General features: G+C 44.8%; 3 protein-coding genes across 3 annotated transcripts; 1 reads left to right on the forward strand and 2 right to left on the reverse strand.

The window, feature by feature from the left end:
* Positions 1–314: 314 nt before the first annotated feature.
* Positions 315–3570, reverse strand: LOC120711483 (putative kinase-like protein TMKL1). The gene is made up of 2 exons (XM_039997039.1): positions 2631–3570; positions 315–1343 (listed from the first exon to the last, which is right to left on the reverse strand). Exons 1-2 carry the CDS (start codon positions 3295–3297, stop codon positions 763–765), a joined length of 1248 nt encoding a protein of 415 aa, XP_039852973.1. The 5' UTR covers positions 3298–3570; the 3' UTR covers positions 315–762.
* A 2039-nt stretch (positions 3571–5609) lies between these two features.
* On the reverse strand, positions 5610–7250 carry LOC120711493. Its single transcript, XM_039997051.1, has one exon. The coding sequence runs from the start codon at positions 6831–6833 to the stop codon at positions 5856–5858; it is 978 nt and encodes a 325-aa protein (XP_039852985.1). The 5' UTR covers positions 6834–7250; the 3' UTR covers positions 5610–5855.
* On the forward strand, positions 7065–17996 carry LOC120655696. The gene is made up of 5 exons (XM_039933645.1): positions 7065–7075; positions 8095–8451; positions 15770–15824; positions 16734–16810; positions 17765–17996. Exons 1-5 carry the CDS (start codon positions 7065–7067, stop codon positions 17880–17882), a joined length of 618 nt encoding a protein of 205 aa, XP_039789579.1. The 3' UTR covers positions 17883–17996.
* Positions 17997–20425: the final 2429 nt, after the last annotated feature.

The raw sequence follows: 20425 nt of genomic DNA on the forward strand, positions 1-20425 counted from the left end.
ATATCAGCGTAGCATCTGACCAAAGGTGTCACACGGCAAGATGTGTGCCTGTCAGTGTCCACCAAAGAAAAGCGATTGATTTAAGGCCTCGAATGGGAAATTTTAGGTTCTCGACAAGATACCACTGCGCCGGGCTATAGAGGAACACGTCAAGAGCAGATCTCCATCGCTCGATGTGAATTATTGTTGCTGATAAGGACAAATCACCAACCCCGGAGAAGTGCAGAGATTGGCCTCGGCAAGGAGACAGGAACACCACCGGAGAGAATGACTCGATTGAATCGTCGGTAGCGCATAAGCACATGCGCAGGGAGTCTGGGAATATCAATCACAATGGCGACGACGAAACCATGTTACATTGTTTTTTTAAAAAAAAGACATGTTACATTGTTACATGCATCTGGAAATAGAACATTCCACTCTATGATTGTACATTTCTATTTTTCAGGTAAAACACGGCAAAAACATAATCTAGCGGTCATGCTCATCCACTGACAACAGCCCCCAGTATACCTTCAGATGAGTTCCCTGCATGCGTCTCTCTCTGCGAAGACTGTACACGTTCCTGGATGTTGAACGAAACGCATGGATCCATTCCCCAACTGCCCAGCTCAAACTCCGTAGTCCATTTAGCTTTGGGGAAGTTGCAGTATGCAGGGACCAGGGAGCTTCAGCTTCACGGCATCAACTGTATGCTGCTACGATGCAATGCTGATTAAATAGCACAAGCTGGCAAACCTACTCGCATCATCCCTTCATGATTCATCTCGCTATCTCCTCGAGCCTCTTGAGTATATGCTTCGTGTTGGGTCTCAGCGACGGCGACGGGCTGCAGCAGGCGGTGGCCAGCTCGAAGTAGGCGTTCAGGTTCCTCTCCTTCCCCGACCTCCTGCAGTGCCTGGCGAGATCGGAGCTGAAGGCCTCGGAGATCTTCCTCTCGAGCACCAGGTTCTTGAAGGAGGCCGGCAGGAGGATGTCCCGCGGGTTCGGCCGCCCGTCCTCGGCGTGCTCCTTCTGGGCGAGCATCTCGAGCAGGACGACACCCAGGCTGTAGATGTCGCTCTCCCTCGTGGCGTCCCGCATCTTGATCAGCTCGGGCGCCTTGTACCCCTGCGCCACGGAGGCTTCCAGCATCTCCTGGGCGGCGACGGGGTTCAGCAGGAGGTAGAGGCCGTAGTCCGATATCCTGCACTCGTTGCTGGCGTCGAGAAGGATGTTGCTCGTCTTGAGGTTTCCATGAACCATCGGCTTCTCCAAGCCTGTGTGGAGGTGATCCAGGCCCCTGGCAATGCTGAGAGAGAGATTGCAAACTATGCTCCATCTCTGTGACTCGGCGATCCCCTCTGTATGTGATGGCAACAAAGAAATGAGCTACCATCTCTACTATTACCAAAAAGTGATGAACAACAGTTTCATCTTTTATTTTGTTCAGAGCATCAATTATTTTCAGTGATAAATCATCATATTCTGTTAAAGATAGTGATTCAACAACCCATTCAAATAAAAAATTTGCACGAACAGTGTAAATCATTTAAAAGTACTAAGCTGCTAATAAACAAGCCATCTGCTTTAATCTAGACAACAATACCTCTACTTAAATAGCCATAACCAAAAATCCAACCTATCACTTTATAACAAAGATCATTTATTATTGGGAACACATAGATCGAACTAACCGTTCCCTAACTACTCTGATTTTGCTAAGTGTGAACCGAAACTAGCAACCTTAACAAATAACAGGAGTGAGGACATGGCACCAGGACCCATTGGAAGTTTCGAGCTGACAGAAAAGGTCTATACAAAAAAGTTGATTTAGTGTCGAATATAATGATGACAGCAACAGATAGCATCATAGCAAGAACACATGGGGGTACCTACACACAATCGCCCCAGCCCCACCCAAAAAAGGAAGTTAAAGTGCTAGCGGCCCTAGTGATCTGCTCATACCACAATTTAGTTTAACAATGCCATGACAGTTTACGTTTTTTGGAGAGAAAAATATCAACAGATGTACTACTTCCTCGGCCTCAGGTCTCGTCTGTATTTTATAACATCACCAAACTAGATTAAATTTGTCATCAATATTCAGGACCAATTTCAGCTCGTTTGAGCTGACGCTTTCAATTTACTTCAGTTGAACCAAACTCTTAAAAAGGACATAGTTTTGCTCACTAAAAAAATGACAGATTCCAGTTTGGATGCAAAACATTTACATTTTACCAATACTAAATGCATACTGAAAAGAACTATATGCATAATGGATGGGTGCCGTCAAGAGAAAAAAATGCCCTAGCGTTGAAGACTTCAGTTAAGTGATGCAATGCAATTATTATGCAAACTGCTAGTATATACAATCAATAATCATGTGGTGGGGGGGGGGGGGGGGAGGTATAATTTGATAGTATTACATTGTGCAATACAGGTGTGAGATCTTGCTTTGACGGTGGTCGGAGATCTTGCTAAAAGAACAGACTTCTGTCGACAATATTTGACCCGATGATCCCCCACATCCAACCAACATTTTAGAGCGACAACCTCTCATCTTTGGAACGCGATTAAGCATGAGTAGTAAAAACTTGGTAAAATGTGAAATGTAAACGAGAGCAACAAGAAAGCAAAGGGCTACCAACCTTGCAAGAAGCGGTGGAGCGAGCCGGCGGCGTAGAACGGGTGCACGAGCAGCTTCTCGCCCCTGGGCCCGACGTACACCGCGCGGAGCGGCACGAGGTTCGGGTGGCTGACGGCGCCGATCCGCCCCGCGGCGGCGTAGGCCTCGTCGGCCCCGACGGCGCACGCGGGGCGCACGAACCGGAGCAGCACGGCGGCCTCCCCGGAGCGCATGGCGGCGCGGTACAGCGTGCTGTGCGCGGACTTGGCCACCACCTCCCCTGGCGCCTCGAGGATGGCCGCCACCGACAGCGCCTCCCCGCCGGGGAACTTGACGAGCGCCTGCGCGCCGCCGCCGTGGCCGTAGCCGTACCCGCCCTGCGGGCCGACGCCGAGGCGCTCGGCGAAGGGGCCGAGGTACGGCAGCGCGCCGAGGCGGTCGGCGATGGGCGCGAAGTAGGGCAGCACGGCGCCCCCGCTGGGCGCGCGGCGGCGCAGCCAGCCCGGCAGGCGGGCGCCCGACGGGACGTAGCGGTCGAGGCGCAGGCGGCGGAGGCGCGGGCGGAGGAAGCGGTAGAGCAGGTAGGCGAAGAGGATGCCGACGATGGGGAGCAGGATGGTGTTGCTCCGGCCCGTGCGCACCGGCTCCTGCGACGGCGTGTCCGCCTCGGCCGCCCCCGCCATCTCCATCTTGGCGCGCCCGGTGCCCGGCGTAAAATAGGCGCGCGCGAGGGGAGACGGAAGCTGGCTGCCCGGTGGTCGTGGCCGCGCTCTCAGACCAGGTCCTTGGCGGCGAAGCTAGCTGCTAGGCAAGGCAAGGCAACGCAAGCCCTTCTTCGCTTTGCCTTGCTCTGCTCAGTTGCTTACCACTGGCCGTTCTCCGCTGCCGCAGGGAAGGGAAGGGAAGGGAGGAGGAGCTAGCCTAGCGGGCCTGGTGAGCTACTGGCGGAGGAGGGTGGCTGTGTGGCTCAGGGATTTTTTTTTACCGACCGTTCCGTTCGAACCGCCGGCACTCGGTTCCGGCTAATTGGTCCGGTTTGATCGGTTACCGGTAAAAACTGATTAAACTCAAATTTGAATTCAAAACCCACAGTTATACCGGTTTCGAATGGCTAACCGGCCGGTTAGACTGGTTTACCGGTCTGGTTTGACCGGTTACCGGTCAGTTTGAGTGGTAACCGATCGGTTTGAACGGTAACTGACCAAATTTAATTTTTTTTCTTTTTTAGTTTAAATTCAAATGCCCGCAAAGTATACTAAATGAATGTTTGTATAATATATTTTAGTCTAAATGAACCCTCCAACCCTCTTTTGTACTAGTTTTACATTGTATTTGTATACTTTTGTATATATGTTTTTTGTTTAACTTCAAATGCTCGCAAAGTATACTAAATGAACGAATATTTGAAAAAATTTGACACCATTAGATTCGTCGCAACTTGAAGTATTTTTAAGAATTTTTTGGGATTTTTTCATGTTTTGAAATTCAAATTTAAAATTTAAATTTGGGCCGGTTTGAAACCGGCCGGAACCGGAACTGGTCCGGGCCGGTTAGACCGGTAACCGCGGTAACCGGACTGGTTCCGGCCGTTTCTTTTAACCCTGGTCTGGCTTGGGAGAGATTCTTGTCGTCTCACCTCGAGGCTTTTATCACTGTGGGACTGTGTGACGTGTGAGCGAGAGAGTGTCAATCTGCCTTCTTTATTAGTTGCCTATTTCCTTTCCTCTCTTTTACTTTGAGGCCTTGGCCTTTTCCTTCCGGAGATTAGCGAGTGGTAGGTGTTTAGTGGGGGCATCTCGCTGCGAGCAAGCGCTTTTGCCGCTTTTTCCCGTTGAAACTTTGGCTGCCGAGAAGAAGGTCCGGGGTGCAGAGGCGCAGGGCACGGCGCGGCTGGTGGCACCGGCGGTTGGGGGCACGGGACCGGCGCACGGAAGGTATCCTATCTCCATCGCGGGCCGGCGTACGCACGTTGGCTCTCCTGCCCGTGGACCGTGGGGGACGCTGGTGCCCCGGAAGGCCGGAACAGGATGCGCGCGGGCGGACGGCGGGGACAATCCCTGCGCGGGTGGCTGCCGCCGGGTTTCTCGGCGGCCGGGCGTGGCACGAGGGCTCCATCTTGGCCTCGGGCGAGCAGGGTTCTGGGATCGTGTCCGGATTTTGGGACCGTGGGACTGCGTAGGTTGATGGTGGGCACTGGGCAGCAGCATGGGGGCACTGTACTCTCGTCAATTGAAGTCTCCTGATGGTGCATTAAAAAAATTGACGGAGTGGTTCATCGCTGCTGCTGCACGACGACAGTACGAGGAGCAGCAGTACTACAACGCACGGAGATCTTCGGCCTGTCGTTCAATTAATTTTGCTCGAGGACAGGTTTGGTTAGCCTTTACGGTCTTAGCCTATTCTAGTGATGACAATCTCGATCTAATTCTGATGATATAGTTGTCATCGCTGGCGACGAGTGACGGCACACGCACGTACGTGCTCTCGTTGAACAGGCGCCGCTCCAACCCTGCTCTCGCAAGTCGCAACCACCGCTGCCATGGCTTCACTAGGAGCACACCTGTTTACGATGTTCAGTGAGGACGTACCTGGCGAGATTAATTAAAGAGGAACTTCAGCTGTTGTTCGTTTAAGAGATCGATGCATTGGCACATGGCACCGGTTGGCACAACACAGATGTGCCTTTTCAGTTTTCACGCTGCTGTTGGGAGGTCTTGTTCCTCTCAAGAAGGACGACTACTTGATCAAAAAAAAAAAGGGACGGCTACAAGCCTACAAATGTTCGCTGATGCGTCCAACAGACGAGCAGATGGGGCAATGACACTTGATGCCCAAGTCTAGCATAAGCCACCATGCATGGCTGGACACGTCTCCGTCAGACTTGGCCCATGGTGTTCGCATGTATTGTCTTCAGAGGTAAGAGCATTATTTACGTACACCCTGGTACTACAGTACATCTCAAGCTTTCCAGAAGATACGAAAAAGGACTGCACAAATGCGCTGAATAAACGCCGTGTAATTTCCAATTCATCATGTACACCCGTACGTGTCTCCGGCTCCAAGTTACATTTGTGTCGAAGCACCCAAAAAAACAAGAGAAATGATACAGGCCAGAAACACGATGTTACAGATGGATATGAACGGATGAACAAATACGTACGACTACAACAGTCGCCATTCGGCATTTGGCAGAGCATGCATGGATCCAAGGATGGCAAATTGGCAATGCATGCGCCATGGGCGGCTGCTAGTGTCTCTGCAGCCTGATCTGCTCCCTGAACTTGGCGATGAACTCATCGGCCTTCCTGTCCACCTCCTCCTCCCCGTCCGGCGCCGCCTTCGCCGCCAGCTCGACAAGCTCTTCGTCCACAGACGTGTCGCCGTCGCCTGCTTCGCTGTGATAATCATTGGTGCAGGCAGCTGCGAAGTAGCCGCGGACCGATCTCTCTGAAGACACGGCCATCCCGTCCGACACGTCGGCGTCGTCCTCGTCGTCCCAGTCGGTGGCCTCGCCGTCGTCGTCGCTCCACGGCTGGTCGCGGGGCACCGGAGGACGGTGACCCGGGACGAAACCTCTCGAGACGGCAGACGGCGTCGCGGCGTTGAGGCCGTGGGACGTGTCGGCGCTGTGGGTAAAGAAGGGCCGTGACGACTGTGGCTGCGAGCACGGAGACGACAGGCCCATGTCGGCGTCGAGAACAGAGGGCGGCGAAGGGACGGCGCGCGCGCCGGCCCAGAACCCCGACGACGACGCGCAGCTATCCGTCTCTTCACCCAAGGCGTCACCGCCGTCGCCGTCGGTTTCGGACTCCTTAGCCGAAGACGGCGCGGTCTTCAGCCTCCTCACCGGCAAGGAAAGCGGCCTCTCCCGGGCGCCGCCGCCCACGACCCTCGGGCTCGGCGACGCGTGATCCGCGACCACGACGAGGGGGCCGTCGGGGTGGTACCGCGCGTTCCACGCCACCGAGCCCTCCTTGGCGGCGTTGTTGCCATTGCCGCCGGCGTCGGCGTTCCTCTGGGTGAGGACGCCGTAGGAGATGACGAGGCCGAGGAGGACGAGGTGGGGCACCTCCCACACCGCTTGGGCCAGCGAAGGCAGCAGCGCGAGGAGCCCGACGGCGGCCGCGAGCAGCAGGGCCGCGGGCACCAGGCCGGAAGGGATCGCCATTGCCCTCGGCGAGACACGGCTTGTTTGCGTGGGGCTCGGGGTTACGCCGCCGGCCATGGTAGTGCGCGGGGGGAGAGGGAGAGAGGCGGAGGACTGCGCGTGCACGCGTCCGCGGTTCTTGGGTTGTGGTTTAGGGATGGGTCCCCGTGCTTTCGCTACTAACCTGATGACCCTTGCCTTTGCTCCGGATTCCTTGCTTTGTCGCGGGGAGGAGAATGAAGCACGCGGCGCCCGAGACGACGGGGGCTTGGCTGCGAAGCAACAGTGGAGCAGCGAGGGAAGACGATCATGGCGGTGTGGTTTGAAACTTGAAAGGCTGCTGGCTGGCTTGACGACAGGCCGGCCGCGTGGTCACTTTGGCATAATCACGTTCACACGCCATTGTGACAGTCCGGATCAAACCGGATGATGAGCTGCGTGCAGATCTATATCCCTTTAAAACACACCAGCAGTTCATTTCTTTCCGATATCCACCCCATCTCACCCACGTAAAATTATACAATTTACCATACCCATTGTATGTTGATTCAATGGCTCAGCTTGAAGTTTTTATAGTTTGCACAGAGATGTTGATTTGCATCTGATATGTTCTCGATTTGCAGATCCACAACAATCTATCTATCTATTATATTAATAAGAGAAGGTTAAAAGAAGTCGAAAGAAGCCACCACGTTCGCCACAATCTATCTATCTATCTATTATATTAATAAGAGAAGGTTAAAAGAAGTCGAAAGAAGCCACCACATTCGCCGAGAGAGTCTAGAAATTCCCACGTTAATCTAAAAAAGAGAATATTTGCACCGTTGGATTTTATGAAGATCTAACGGTCAACTCAAGAGTCCATATCAAATACAATTAGAAAATAACTATTTTTGGATTTAAAAAAATTAGGACATGACCAAAGAATTCATGCCGAATACGATAACATGGACATGGATTCTATGTTTCCCTTCCCTAATCACACACGTACAGCACATCCATGTATCCTGTCCTCTACATCGCTCACATTATTAAATGGTAAAGACTAGTTTCAAGCCGGCCGTAAATTTGTCCGTCCACGCGGCCGCAACATCTACCGCCCTCCACCCTCCGATACTCTCCTCTGATTAAAAACTTATTCTTCCATTTCCTGTCTCTCTCTCCCCAATCCCACCCCACCCCAATGCGGATCCCCCGCTGGCCCTTCTTCCATTTCCTGTCTCTCTCCCCCTAATCCCACCTCCCCTGCTGGCCCTCCCGTCGCAGCGCCGCCCCTCCACCCCATCGTGCCTTCTCTCCTGTGCCATCCCTCTCCACACCCCTTCCCCTGCGGTGCGAGGGTGAGCTGCGATGGCGGCAAAGGGGCGGGCTGCGATGATGTGCGGCGCAGTGCAGGGCGGGCCACGGCGGTGTGCGGCGCGGAGACAGCAGCGGCGCGCTGCACGGAGCAGGACGTGCCGCACGGCGCGAGGAGTGGCGGATCAGATACTCCTCAGCCCGAAACCCCCACCCTCCTCACTGGATCTGCGCCCCCGCACAGCGAAGCTGCTCCCGTGACTGTGCTGAGCTCTACCAGGATTCACAAGCAGCTTCATGGATCCACGAGGAGAAAGGGCGAGGTCAACGACAATGCTGACCTTGGTAGTCTCCATTCCGTTGGCCCTAATGGATGCTCCTCCATCATCGAGGATTCGAGGTGAGGAGGCTAGGGATCTAGTTGTTCAACATGATTCTGATTTTATCATTTCCACTTATAAATTGTGTGCTTGTTGTTTTGGTTCTAGAACTAGCTCATAGAAACCGAGTGATGCAACCAATCCATATTTATAGCTAGAGGATGGTAAGTGAAGAACTGAAGATGTGGATGGCTCTGTTTAGGACTCTGCAACACATACAATTTTTATTACTTGATGTGTGTGTAAGGATCGATGGACCAAGAGGGGGGGTGAATTAGGCCTTTTTCAAATTTCTAAGACAAAGTAAAGCAACCTTAACCTATGCAATACTAGTAAGAATCAATTCACCAACCGGCTAACTAAGCAAACTACACAAGCTATAAAGAATGTAACAAGTTATGAAACTAAGCAAGGTAGAGCTAAGTTATGATCTCTAAGGTCAAGCACATGAATAATTGCATGAAAGTAAGTGCTTGAAAGTAAAGAATGGACAAGAGACAACCGGATTTTTTTTCCGTGGTGTCGATGTGTTGGCACACACCCCTAATCCATGTTGTGACACTCACTAAGAGTCTTGTCACCTCCCATGTCACCGAGACGAGGGCACTCACTAAGAGTCTCCGTTCACCATCCCGGCGTGGTGGAGCTCAAACCACGTACAAACTTCTTCGGGCTCCCACAATCCTTGGCAAGCTCCAGAAGAAACACCTTAATCACCAAGATCGCTTAGGTGCTGCCAATCACCAAGAGTAACAAGTTAGGGCCTTCACTTGAGCAAGAACCGATCACCAAGAACAGATGCACACAATCCGAGTCATCAAGTGCTTCCTCTATGATAGTGGGTTCAATACAAGAAACAAACGAGTAATGTTCACAAAATGAAGCATGCTTAGAACGAGTTCTTACTCCGTTGGAAAGACTACCAATGATTTGATCAATTGGATGATCCTTGGAGATGCGACCATGCTTCACTAGCAGTTCATACGTGGATGTTTATTGGGGTGGATCATGGGTGACTTGTGCTTGTGGTGGAACATTTTGCTCATCTTATTCTTGGACTTGGGGTATTGGCATTGGAGCACTTTCTTGAAGTTGTGAATCATCCTTTTCTTTTTCTTCATCCACTTGGGGTGCCATGGTGGTGCTTGGTGTAGATGAGGAAGGTCCTCCCACTTGATCATTGCCCTCATGCACCTCTTCCGGCTTGATATCCCCAATGGACATCTTCTTCAAAGCTTCTTCAATCTCCTCATCACCTACATTGTCATAGCCAACAACCTCCTCTTGGGAGCCATTAGATTCATCAAACTCAACATCACATGTTTCTTCAACTAACCCGGAGATTTGATTGAATACTCTATATGTTTTGGAGTTTGATGCATAACCAAAAAAGATTCCTTCATCACATCTATTCTCAAACTTACCGAGTCTTTTCTTCTTATAAATGAAGCATTTGCAACCAAAGACTCGAAAGTAGGATATGTTTGGTTTCTTCCCGGTGATGAGTTCATATGACGTTTTCTTGAGGAGTCGGTGGGGATACACTCGGTTGGATGCATGGCAAGCCGTATTGATTGCTTCCGCCCAAAACTTCTCGGACATGCCATAATCATCCAACATTGCTCTTGCTAGAGTGATTAGTGTCTTGTTCTTTCTTTCCACCACTCCATTTTGTTGAGGCGTGTAGGTGGCGGAGAACTCATGCTTGATGCCCTCTTCATCGCACCATTATTCAATCTTCATATTTTTGAACTCGGTGCCGTTGTCACTCCGGATCTTCACAATTGGGGAGTTGTACTCCCTTTGAGCTCTTCTTGCAAATGTCTTGAAGACTTTCGGAGTTTCACTTTTATCGCCTAGAAACATGACCCAAGTATAACGTGAAAAATCATCAATGATTACTAGGCAATATAGGTTACCACCAATGCTCTTGTATGTAGTTGGACCAAAGAGATCCATGTGTAGTAGCTCGAGCGGCTTGGAGATAGACAACATCGTCTTAATGGGATGATGCATTGCAACTTGCTTTCCGGCTTGACATGCTTTACATAATTTGTTCTTGTCAAATGTGACGTCCTTCAAGCCGGTGATCATCCCTCTCTTGTGGGCTTTCTTGAGGTTGCTCATGCCAATATGAGCAATTCTTCTATGCCAAAGCCACCCAAGCGACGACTTGGTGAAGAGGCATGTCATGGAGCTTGTTTGCTTTGAAGAGAAATCCACCAAGTAAATGTTGCCATGCCTAAACCCCGTGAATACCAATGACTTATTTTTTTCAAGAGTTACTACAACACCATTCTTGTCAAAGGTACACGTTAGTCCAAGATCACACAATTGAGCAATTGAAATAAGATTAAAACTAAGTGCTTCTACAAACAAGACATTAGAAATAGATAAATCTTTAGAAATTGCTATTCTACCCAAATCTAAGACTTTCCCCCTTGAGTTATCACCATAGGTGACATGTTCATGATCGCCGGGGTCTTCAAGAGAGGTGAACATGCTATCATTGCCGGTCATGTGTTGAGAGCAACCGCTATCAAGTACCCAATATTTTTCACCGGCTTTGTAGTTCACCTACACACATGAGAATTCACTTTTGAGTTTTTGGAACCCAAACAAGCTTTGGGCCTTGCACATGTGTGACAAGAGCTTTTGGGACCCAAAGTTGCTTGGGGAGCTTCTTCTTTGACTCCTTAGTGATTTTGCCAATGAATTTGGCATTCACCTTGCCCTTCACTTTACTCAAAAGAAAATGGTTATTTTGAAATATTGATGAGTAATTCTTTGGTAAAGTGGGAAGAGGGCGTGATCAAAAGAAAATGGTTATTTTGAAATATTGATGAGTAATTCTTTGGTAAAGTGAGAAGAGGGCGTGATGGTAAGGTGCACTCCCTAGTGTGGTGCCCGGTGACTTGGCAATGTTGGCAATATGAACCAACTTCCTTGATGAAGCTAGTCTTGATCTCCGGAGAAGGAGTAGTGCCTTGATTTGGCTCCAGAAATGAACCAAGACATCTCTTGCCATAGTCACGAGCATTGTTGAAGAGAATTTCCTTGTGGATGTATTCTCCTCGTGAGAGCTTCTCCACACTACTCTTGAGGCTTGCCACTTGATCCATCAATTCCTTTTCCCTAGAAGGAGCAAGCTCGGGCACAACATTAGTAGCACTTGCATCAATGAGTAGGTCATCACATGAAGTACAAGCATTGACCTTTTCAATATTTTCATTGAAAGAGTTCTCAAGACTCGGGTCAATTGCTTCATAGGCAAATTCAAGTTCTTGATATTTGTGAGCCAACTCCCTATGCTCTTGTTTAAGTTTTTTGTGGCTCTCTTCAACATGCTTAGCAAGTACAAGTGACTCATTGTGCTTTTTGAGCAAGTCATTGTACTTGCCAAGCAAATCGGAGTGGGCAAGCTCTAAATTGGCATGAGTGCTCTCAAGAAGTTTGACTTTGCCCTTTTCCCTCTTGATAACGGATGTATACTCATTAATGAGGTTAGTAAACTCATAAGGGTAAAGCTCATCATCACTATCATCTTCACTTTCACATACCTTAGAATTACCTTTGGCCATGATGCACATAGGGGGTGGAGGTAGCGATGGTTCTTCATTGGTGAGAGCAATGGTGACAATGTCTTCTTCATCACTTGAATCTTCACTTGATGAGACATCGGTCACCCATTCTTGTTTTTCCACCAAGAAGCTTCTATTGGTGTGGCCTTTCTTCTTTTGTGAAGAGCTTGGTTTTCTTGTCATGGCTCTTCTTCTTCCCAAGCTTCTTGTTCTTGTTCTTCTTTTCATCTTCATCATCATCGCTTAAATCATGACGATGCTTGCTCTTGTTGTCCTTCTTTCTCTTGTCCGGCTTGGGGCAATCGGGAGAGATGTGACCTTTTTCTCCACAATTGTAGCATGTTTTGTTCTTGACATTTTCCCTTGGCCGGAACATTCTTCTTTTAGGGTCAAAGTTGTAACCCTTCTTGTTTATCTTGTCGCTCAAGTGTGTGAACTTTCTCATCATGAGAGCAAGTTCTCCATCTTCTTCATCATCGGATGAGCTTTCATGATGATCTTCTTCTTCATTGCTTGAGCTTGATTCTTCCTTGATCATCTTGAGCTTGCGGTGCTTGTTGGCCTTGGTTTTGAGAGCGATTGTTTTGCTTGTAGTTGGCTCTTCGGACATACCAAGGATACCCATTTCATGCGTGCGAATTTCGTCAACAAGCTCTCCCACTTCCATCGTATCAAGATTCTTCTTTTGAAGCATAGCATTGATGATGTTGTACTTGGGCTTCGGAAGGAGCATGAGAATTTTGCGGTTGATGGAACAACTGTCAATTTTAGATACTTCAAGAGCATTAATGCTTTTGATAATGACATTCAAGCGAGAATACATATCATTGCAATTTTCATGAGCTAGCATTTTAAAAGAATCATACTTAGCTCTAAATAAGTGATATTTTTGCTCACGAACTTTTGTGGAGCCCTCATGAATTTCAATTAGCTCTTTCCAAATATCATTTTTCAAGTCCATGCCATTTACTCTAGCAAAGACTTCCTCACTAATAGCTTCGAAAATTGCATTCCTAGCCTTAGCATTCCACTTTAATTGTTCGGTGGTGGGATTTCCGGTGAACCCGGTCTTAGTCGCTAACCACACTTCGGGGGCAATCGCATCAAGATATGCGGCCATGCGAACTTTCCAATAAGTAAAGTTCTTGCCCTCGAAGTGAGGCGGCGAATCACCATCTTGGCCATAGCTCTAGGCGGTGAAGCCTATTGATCTGAATGAGCAACGAGGCTCTGATACCAATTGTAAGGATCGATGCACCAAGAGGGGGGTGAATTGGGCCTTTTTCAAATTTCTAAGATAAAGTAAAGTAACATTAACCTATGCAATACTAGTAAGGCTCAATTCACCAACCGGCTAACTAAGCAAACTACACAAGCTATAAAGGATGTAACAAGTTATGAAACTAAGCAAGGTAGAGCTAAGTTATGATCTCTAAGGTCAAGCACATGAATAATTGCATGAAAGTAAGTGCTTGAAAGTAAAGAGTGGACAAGAGACAACCGGATTTTTTTCCGTGGTGTCAATGTGTTGGCACACACCCCGAATCCACGTTGTGACACTCACTAAGAGTCTTGTCACCTCCCATGTCACCGAGACGAGGGCGCTCACTAAGAGTCTCTGTTCACCATCCCGGCGTGGTGGAGCTCAAACCATGTACAAACTTCTTCGGGCTCCCACAATCCTTGGCAAGCTCCAGAAGAAACACCTCAATCACCAAGATCGCCTAGGTGCTGCCAATCACCAAGAGTAACAAGTTAGGGCCTTCACTTGAGCAAGAACCGATCACCAAGAACGGATGCACACAAGCTTCTCTCTACTCAAGTCCTTAGTCTTGCTTCTTGAATGATTGAATGAACAAATGTGTGGAAGATGAAGCTCAAGGTGGCTCTCAACAATAGTATGAGTGTATGAATGTTGCCTAGTGTCAAGAGAGAGCAAAATGATCCATTGGAGGGGTATATATAGGCAGCTCACACGAATAGAGCCATTGCAGAAAAGCTGCCAGAAAAGTACTCAACGCCGGTTAATCCGACGGCCCTCCAATAGTCAACGTCGGTTTAACCGATGAATGTAAACTGCCCATTTGGAAAACTAGCCGTTACAACTTGGGCAGATTAACCGATGTATCATCGGTTTAACCGGTGAGTGTAGTTGTCCACTGATTAACTGAAAAACCAACTCTCTGGACATCTGCACCGACGTTAACTCAAATCCATCGTCGGTTTAACCGGTGAGTTTAACTTCTGAAATCCATGGAAAAAACCAACTCATTGGACAATTGCACCGACGTTAATTTCAAATATCGTCGGTTTAACCGGTGAATGTAATCTTGAAACACCCTGGAAAACCAACGTTCTAGACAACTGCACCGACGCTAATTTCAAATATCGTCGGTTTAACCGGTGTATGTACTTGTCCAGACTCTGATAACTGCGTTTAACCGACGTATAGAAAAATGGAATCGTCGGTTAAACCAGTGTATAGACTTTTTCTAATTTTGCCTTTTCTGATTTGAGTCTTGAATGAAATCCAAATATTCTTGAGATATAAGTTGAAAACCACTTATTTGAACTTCTTAGAACCTGAGTGACCATAGTGTGCATCCATTTTTGATTGACCATGTCCATGCTCAAGTTACTTTAGCCTTAACCCCTCTTAGTAGTGCGACCTCTACAAAACTATAAAACCTATACTAACCCAAGTGTCCTTCTCAATCTTACAACACTTAGGGCTAAAAAGATCCTTAGTCTTGTTAAATATTTGAGTTGAATACCGAGATCGCCTTTTTGAATAATGAAATTGAGGGGCCTCTTTGACATATGACCAAATGAGCGATAATGTTTCATTAAGCTGCACAAACTCATTAGTCACAATAATGGTTGTCATTAATCACCGAAACATACTTATAGGGCCTAGATGCTTATAGTGTGTTCAGGAACTTTTTTGTTGTAATTTGTTGGTTGCAATCATGAGCCTTGTCTTAGTTGGCAGCAATGGAGTAAATTATTGAAATGCTTAACTGATATCATTAAAATGCTGAACCGAAATCATGAAAATGCCTACACAACACTAATGAAAATGCTTATGATATTCAATAGAGTATTGAAAAGTACTGACCAGTCGATGTTTTTTTGGTAGTCCTGTACTGATATATCATATTGCTAGTTGTTTATTTTCATTGGCATGGTCCAGTATAGGCTACAAGCTTATGATGTGTTGATTTACTGAAACTACCCGTACTGGAAATGTAAAATGCTTAACTGATATTATTAAAATGCGTAGTATTAACTAAAATGCTTTTTTGCAATCTCATGTTGGATTCTAGCTTCAGGGGATTAGAGGTAAGAAGGTTAGAGAGGATTTAGGAATTGGGGTTCTGCACATTGACCTATTGTTGCAGACTTGCATTTTCTGGCTAGATGATTAGGTGTGATGCATTAGTACGGTCAGGGAATGGGGCATGGGGACTCATGCAGCATCTAATTTTTAGAATTTCATTTTAGAATTCTAGAAAGTGGGATGTAGTTTTCCTTTGGATTATGGGGTAAAGTTAAATAAGTATTCGAGTTGTGGTTTTCTCCCAAATTTAAGCATAACCAAAACACGCAGATTCATGATGTATCTGTTTTGATTCAATGCTCTCATGATTAAACACCAAGGAAAGTTGCTATCACCTGGAACCCTCTTATCGATATAATTTTGAACCAGTCAATTTTACTATTTAAATCAAGTGATTTTACTATTTTTACTGCTAAGGTTGTTGCTGCATAAGTTCCAGGCGGAGTGGCAAGAGGGTGCTTCAAAGGATCAGGTGAGGGGTGAGGTCCTGCACTCATGCTGTTTTTCAGTTTATTTTGCTTCATCTGGTGATTTTTCACAACCCCTGCACAAATTCATTCACAGACTGTGCCTGGATTATTTTCTAATGTTTTAGATGCAGTGGTTAGTGAAAAATAGAGACCCTAGGGAGGCAGTGCACATGAAGGTGTGGCAATATAATATGAAAATTAGAGACCCTAGGGAGGCAGTGCACAAATTCATTGGCAGACTGTGCCTTGATTATTTTCTAATATTTTTTAATTTTTTTCCTCGGTAAGCAATATAATATGATTCTGGATTATGCAAAACAATGCATTTTAGTGGGCAACACTGTTCATTCACTATGGAATAAATGCTTCTTGATATGCAAAATAGTGTACTCCATTTGGCAATATTTTTTATTGGTTGCCTTAAGCAGCATGTCACATACAACGACTAGCACCTGTATTATGTTTCTATTCCTTATTTCATAGATTGGTGTTTGATGGCCTCAAAGTTCATCAGATTGTTGTTGACAGTAGTTTAGTTGCAGCTCAACCTCAATTTGATTCACGAGCTGTAGTAGTTGCTCTAGTCTTTTGTTTGATCGGTACATAATGGAGGCAATTTGGGCAATCATAGCACCATGGCTCACACCACCAGAATTGGATATGATAAAGTGTGATCTGCATCATTATATGATTCTTATCTACAAGCACACATATCTAATATTTATACTAGATCCTATATTTTTTATGATATAAGCATATCTGGTTCTTTACTTTGGCAATAATATAGGTAGAGAGTAAGCAATAATATTTATTCTAGATAGGCAATAGTGTGAGTTACAGTAGGTATTTTTCTGCAGAAGGCTACATTGACTCCCCCACCATCACTAACCTTTCCATTTGCTAATGTGCAGTTTTTTTTTCAAATACGCACCAATTACGATGCCAAGAGCACAGAAGCACAAGTCGTGGCGCGATATCATCCAATGCAGTATATTTTTTCTCCACCTTTTTTACTGCAATACTATTATCTGGTTCTTAGTTAGGCAATAATTCTTTTTTAGCAGATCAAATTCATGAATTTTATTAGGCTATTTCATTGAACATTTAGTTTATATTACCTCAAGTCATGTTCAGGTTAAAAATGCCCTACCTCGTAATTCTTGTCATCAGATTCAGCAACTAACTTGCATTTTTCTACTTTTTCTCCCATACAGTTTTTTGTTATGAATAGACACCAATTGAGAACCTAATCCATTTTGCATATGAGTTGTAGCTTTTTGACCAAATCTCTTCCACAATTTACTACACCTTAGGTGTTATCAGCAATTTCCACTAGATTGTTGTCAGCAGTAGCTAAATTATTGCCACCAGGAACTGCATCATTGAAAACTATACCTAGCTCTTGATTTGAAATATGCTCAGTATCATGTACTTGCAATAGGGTGGATTTGCATGTGCTTTATCGGTACAACGAGTTTTAGCTCATGTGCTTTTTTGTCCATCTCATTTGACCTGTCCAGTAGCTTTTACTGGTATGTTTTAGTAGATGCACGCAACTGCAACTTGACTTTGTTTAGAGAAATTGAACAACAATGAATATCTTTCCTTCCATTTTTCATTAGGCAATAATATTTGTCCTATATAGACAGTGATGTTGATTCCCTATAAATTTATCCTATAGAGGCAATAATATTTGTTTCCAATAAAGAATAATATTGTTCTATCTAGGCATAACACTATACTTTGTTATGCAATTTTGTTTGAGTATCTTACGATTCATCACCACAAATTATTAGATGTTAAATCTAATATCTCATCAGGCAAGAATATTGTACTTTTTTGTCTTGTTGTGCTGATCTAATGTTTCATGTAGGCAACACACTGCAAGTCTTCAACATCTAGTGCTTGCCTCTAATTATGTTCTTTCTTAAAAGCACTGCAGGTCCTGGCAGTCAGGAAGGGAAGCAAATAGGCATTTTACTCTAATGCTATTTGCTTGTATATTTACTCTAATTTTGCTTCAAAATAATATGTTTTATTTGCTTATACATTTATTGTAATTTGCTTCAGAGTTTATTATGATATGCTTTCAACTTTTAACAAAAGTGCTTTTCAAATTGTATAAGAAAAATATCATCGAAACATATTGAAGTGAGATCTTGTTTTGATGCTTTTGTTGCTAGCAACTCAGTGCTGCAATCAGATTTTAGTTTTGATGCACAATTGTAAAAGTATAGCTTTTTTAAACTTGAGGATGATTTTGCATGCGTCAACATCATAATTTTTGTCCTTATACTACTCTTGTAATACAATTGCACTCCGCCTCGTGGAAAAGTGAAACGAGTCTTTTTACCAGAAAAGGAAAAAACTATAGCTTTATTGCTAGAAAAGGAAAGGCCGTACGGCCGGCCTAATTTACGGTCGGTCGTACGTTAGCCAAGTCCTTATTAAATAGATGCAAGCTCAATTTTAGATAATGAGACACCCGGTCTAGATAGATGCAAGTTAATAAATCCAAGAATTAGCAACATAATTATTGATGAAAAGAAGTTCAATCCAATAAAGAACAAGATCTCGATAGAGTTGGACGGTTGGCTAGGCCGCAATCTGCAGATGAGAAAAATCAATTTGGACAAGAAGTAATTAAATTGACTCATGGGTACTTCGTTTAGGCAGGAAACAACACGATCCCGTGGATGAGGAGCTCGATTTGAGTGTTGCAGCTTCCATCCTAAGGCTATGTTTAGATTCCAAAAAAAATTAGAACCTGCAATAATTTCGAATGTTTGACCACTAATTAAAAGTATTAAATGTGAATAACTAATAAAACTCATTCCATAACCCCGAGTCTAATTGTGAGATGAATCTTTTAAGTCTAATTGGACTATGATTAGATAATATTGTGCTACAGTAAGCAACTTCTAATGACAGATTAATTAGGCTTAATAGATTTATCTCGCGATTTCCCGTCCATCTGTATCCATCTGTGTAATTAATTTTATAATTAGATCATGTTTAGTTTTTCTACTTTCGGTTGAAAATTGCTACAGTGAATTTCGTCTAAATTTTTTCAACATCTAAACACAACCTAATTTGTTTTATTTGCTATGCGTACAGAAACTGATCAGCCTGACTAGCAATTCGATAAAAATAAGAGACAGAACTTGCATATGCCAGTACTGGGGGCTATGAAATTGTGGTTCAAATATTCGCCCTGCATATATCGATCTGCACCATATTAAATTGTTTCAACTTAGGCATTCAGCGGGTTTGTCCTCTGATGTTGTGGAGTGCGCAAAACTATATGTTGAGCTATTCAAATAGCAAGAAGCTAGCAGCGCGCATTACGAATAGCAAGACACCAATGTGGTTGAGCCTGTATCCATAATAAGATGAAAGCACGATATCCTCCATGCGCCACGCTGAACCATACACACGTGTGATATTCTTGATGCGTAGGCAAAACGTTAATTTCCATTAACATGAAGAAAAAATTAACCTTTCTAAGTATAATAATTAATTATTTATCTATTATCAAATATAATAGTGTTAAAGGAGACACAATGTGGTCTAAACTAACTAGAAGAGTTCATGTTGAATTCAATGAAGATACAATATTCTAAATTACCCAAAGTCCGTATTACCAAAACAGAGCCCGTAGCAAATACAAAGTTCGCATAAGAATCCATATTTCCATTAGTGTCTTGACTTATACCATGTTTTAAAATATTACATATTCCATAATCTATGCATAACTTGTGTGGGGAAAATATAAAGAAGGAGCAAAGTAAATCGGATAAAAAATAGAAAAAGAGAGAAGAGAAAAGAAAGGTAGAAAAAATGACAAAAGTGAGGGGAAAAAAGAAGAAAAGATAATTTTTTTGCTTATTCTATTATTATATTACTACTATGTTACTTCATATAAAATTATATTATTATAAAATCATATTATAAATTATAGGAGAATAATAAAATTTATCTATAAGGAATCATAACCTAGGAGCACTTTGCATATTTAACATCTTTCATGTATTCATGAAAAAAATAGAAGTAGTCTTACCAAATGTTTTTCAAGCTCCATCTCCATTAGAGAAGTTGGTCCATCAACGGAGCTACAGCTGGAGTCGTTTCAGCCATAGCCGAAGTCCTGCCAAACTAGCCCTAAGTTGATAGCCTACAACAAAATAGTTCAATCCAGTTGGTATTGTTTCTCCTCTTCGCTTAGGAAAAAACAGCAAGAGACACAATCTAAACTCAGCAAGTGAGTCGAACTAAACAGGGAACTACTCCGTTAGGTGCATCGGACGTGAAATACAATAATTGATTTCAAATATGTGGAGAAAAAAGCAGAAGATGGAGAAATCAGTCGAAATGCTCAAGGACATGGAAGTCAAAAGAAAAGAGTTAGAAACAACAGCGAAGACATGTCTGGCACTATACATCGCCGAGATGAAAAAAATTTGAAGTTGACCAATTATGCAATCAGTCAGATGGGCTAAAAATAAATAAAAAAATCTACATAAATGGGAAAATATCAATAGATTTCACTGAATAAAAATTAATATATAGATATATAGATATATAGTATGTATATAAGTTTTGT

This window comes from Panicum virgatum, chromosome 1K (assembly GCF_016808335.1).
Source record: "Panicum virgatum strain AP13 chromosome 1K, P.virgatum_v5, whole genome shotgun sequence".
Taxonomy (NCBI): domain Eukaryota; kingdom Viridiplantae; phylum Streptophyta; class Magnoliopsida; order Poales; family Poaceae; genus Panicum; species Panicum virgatum.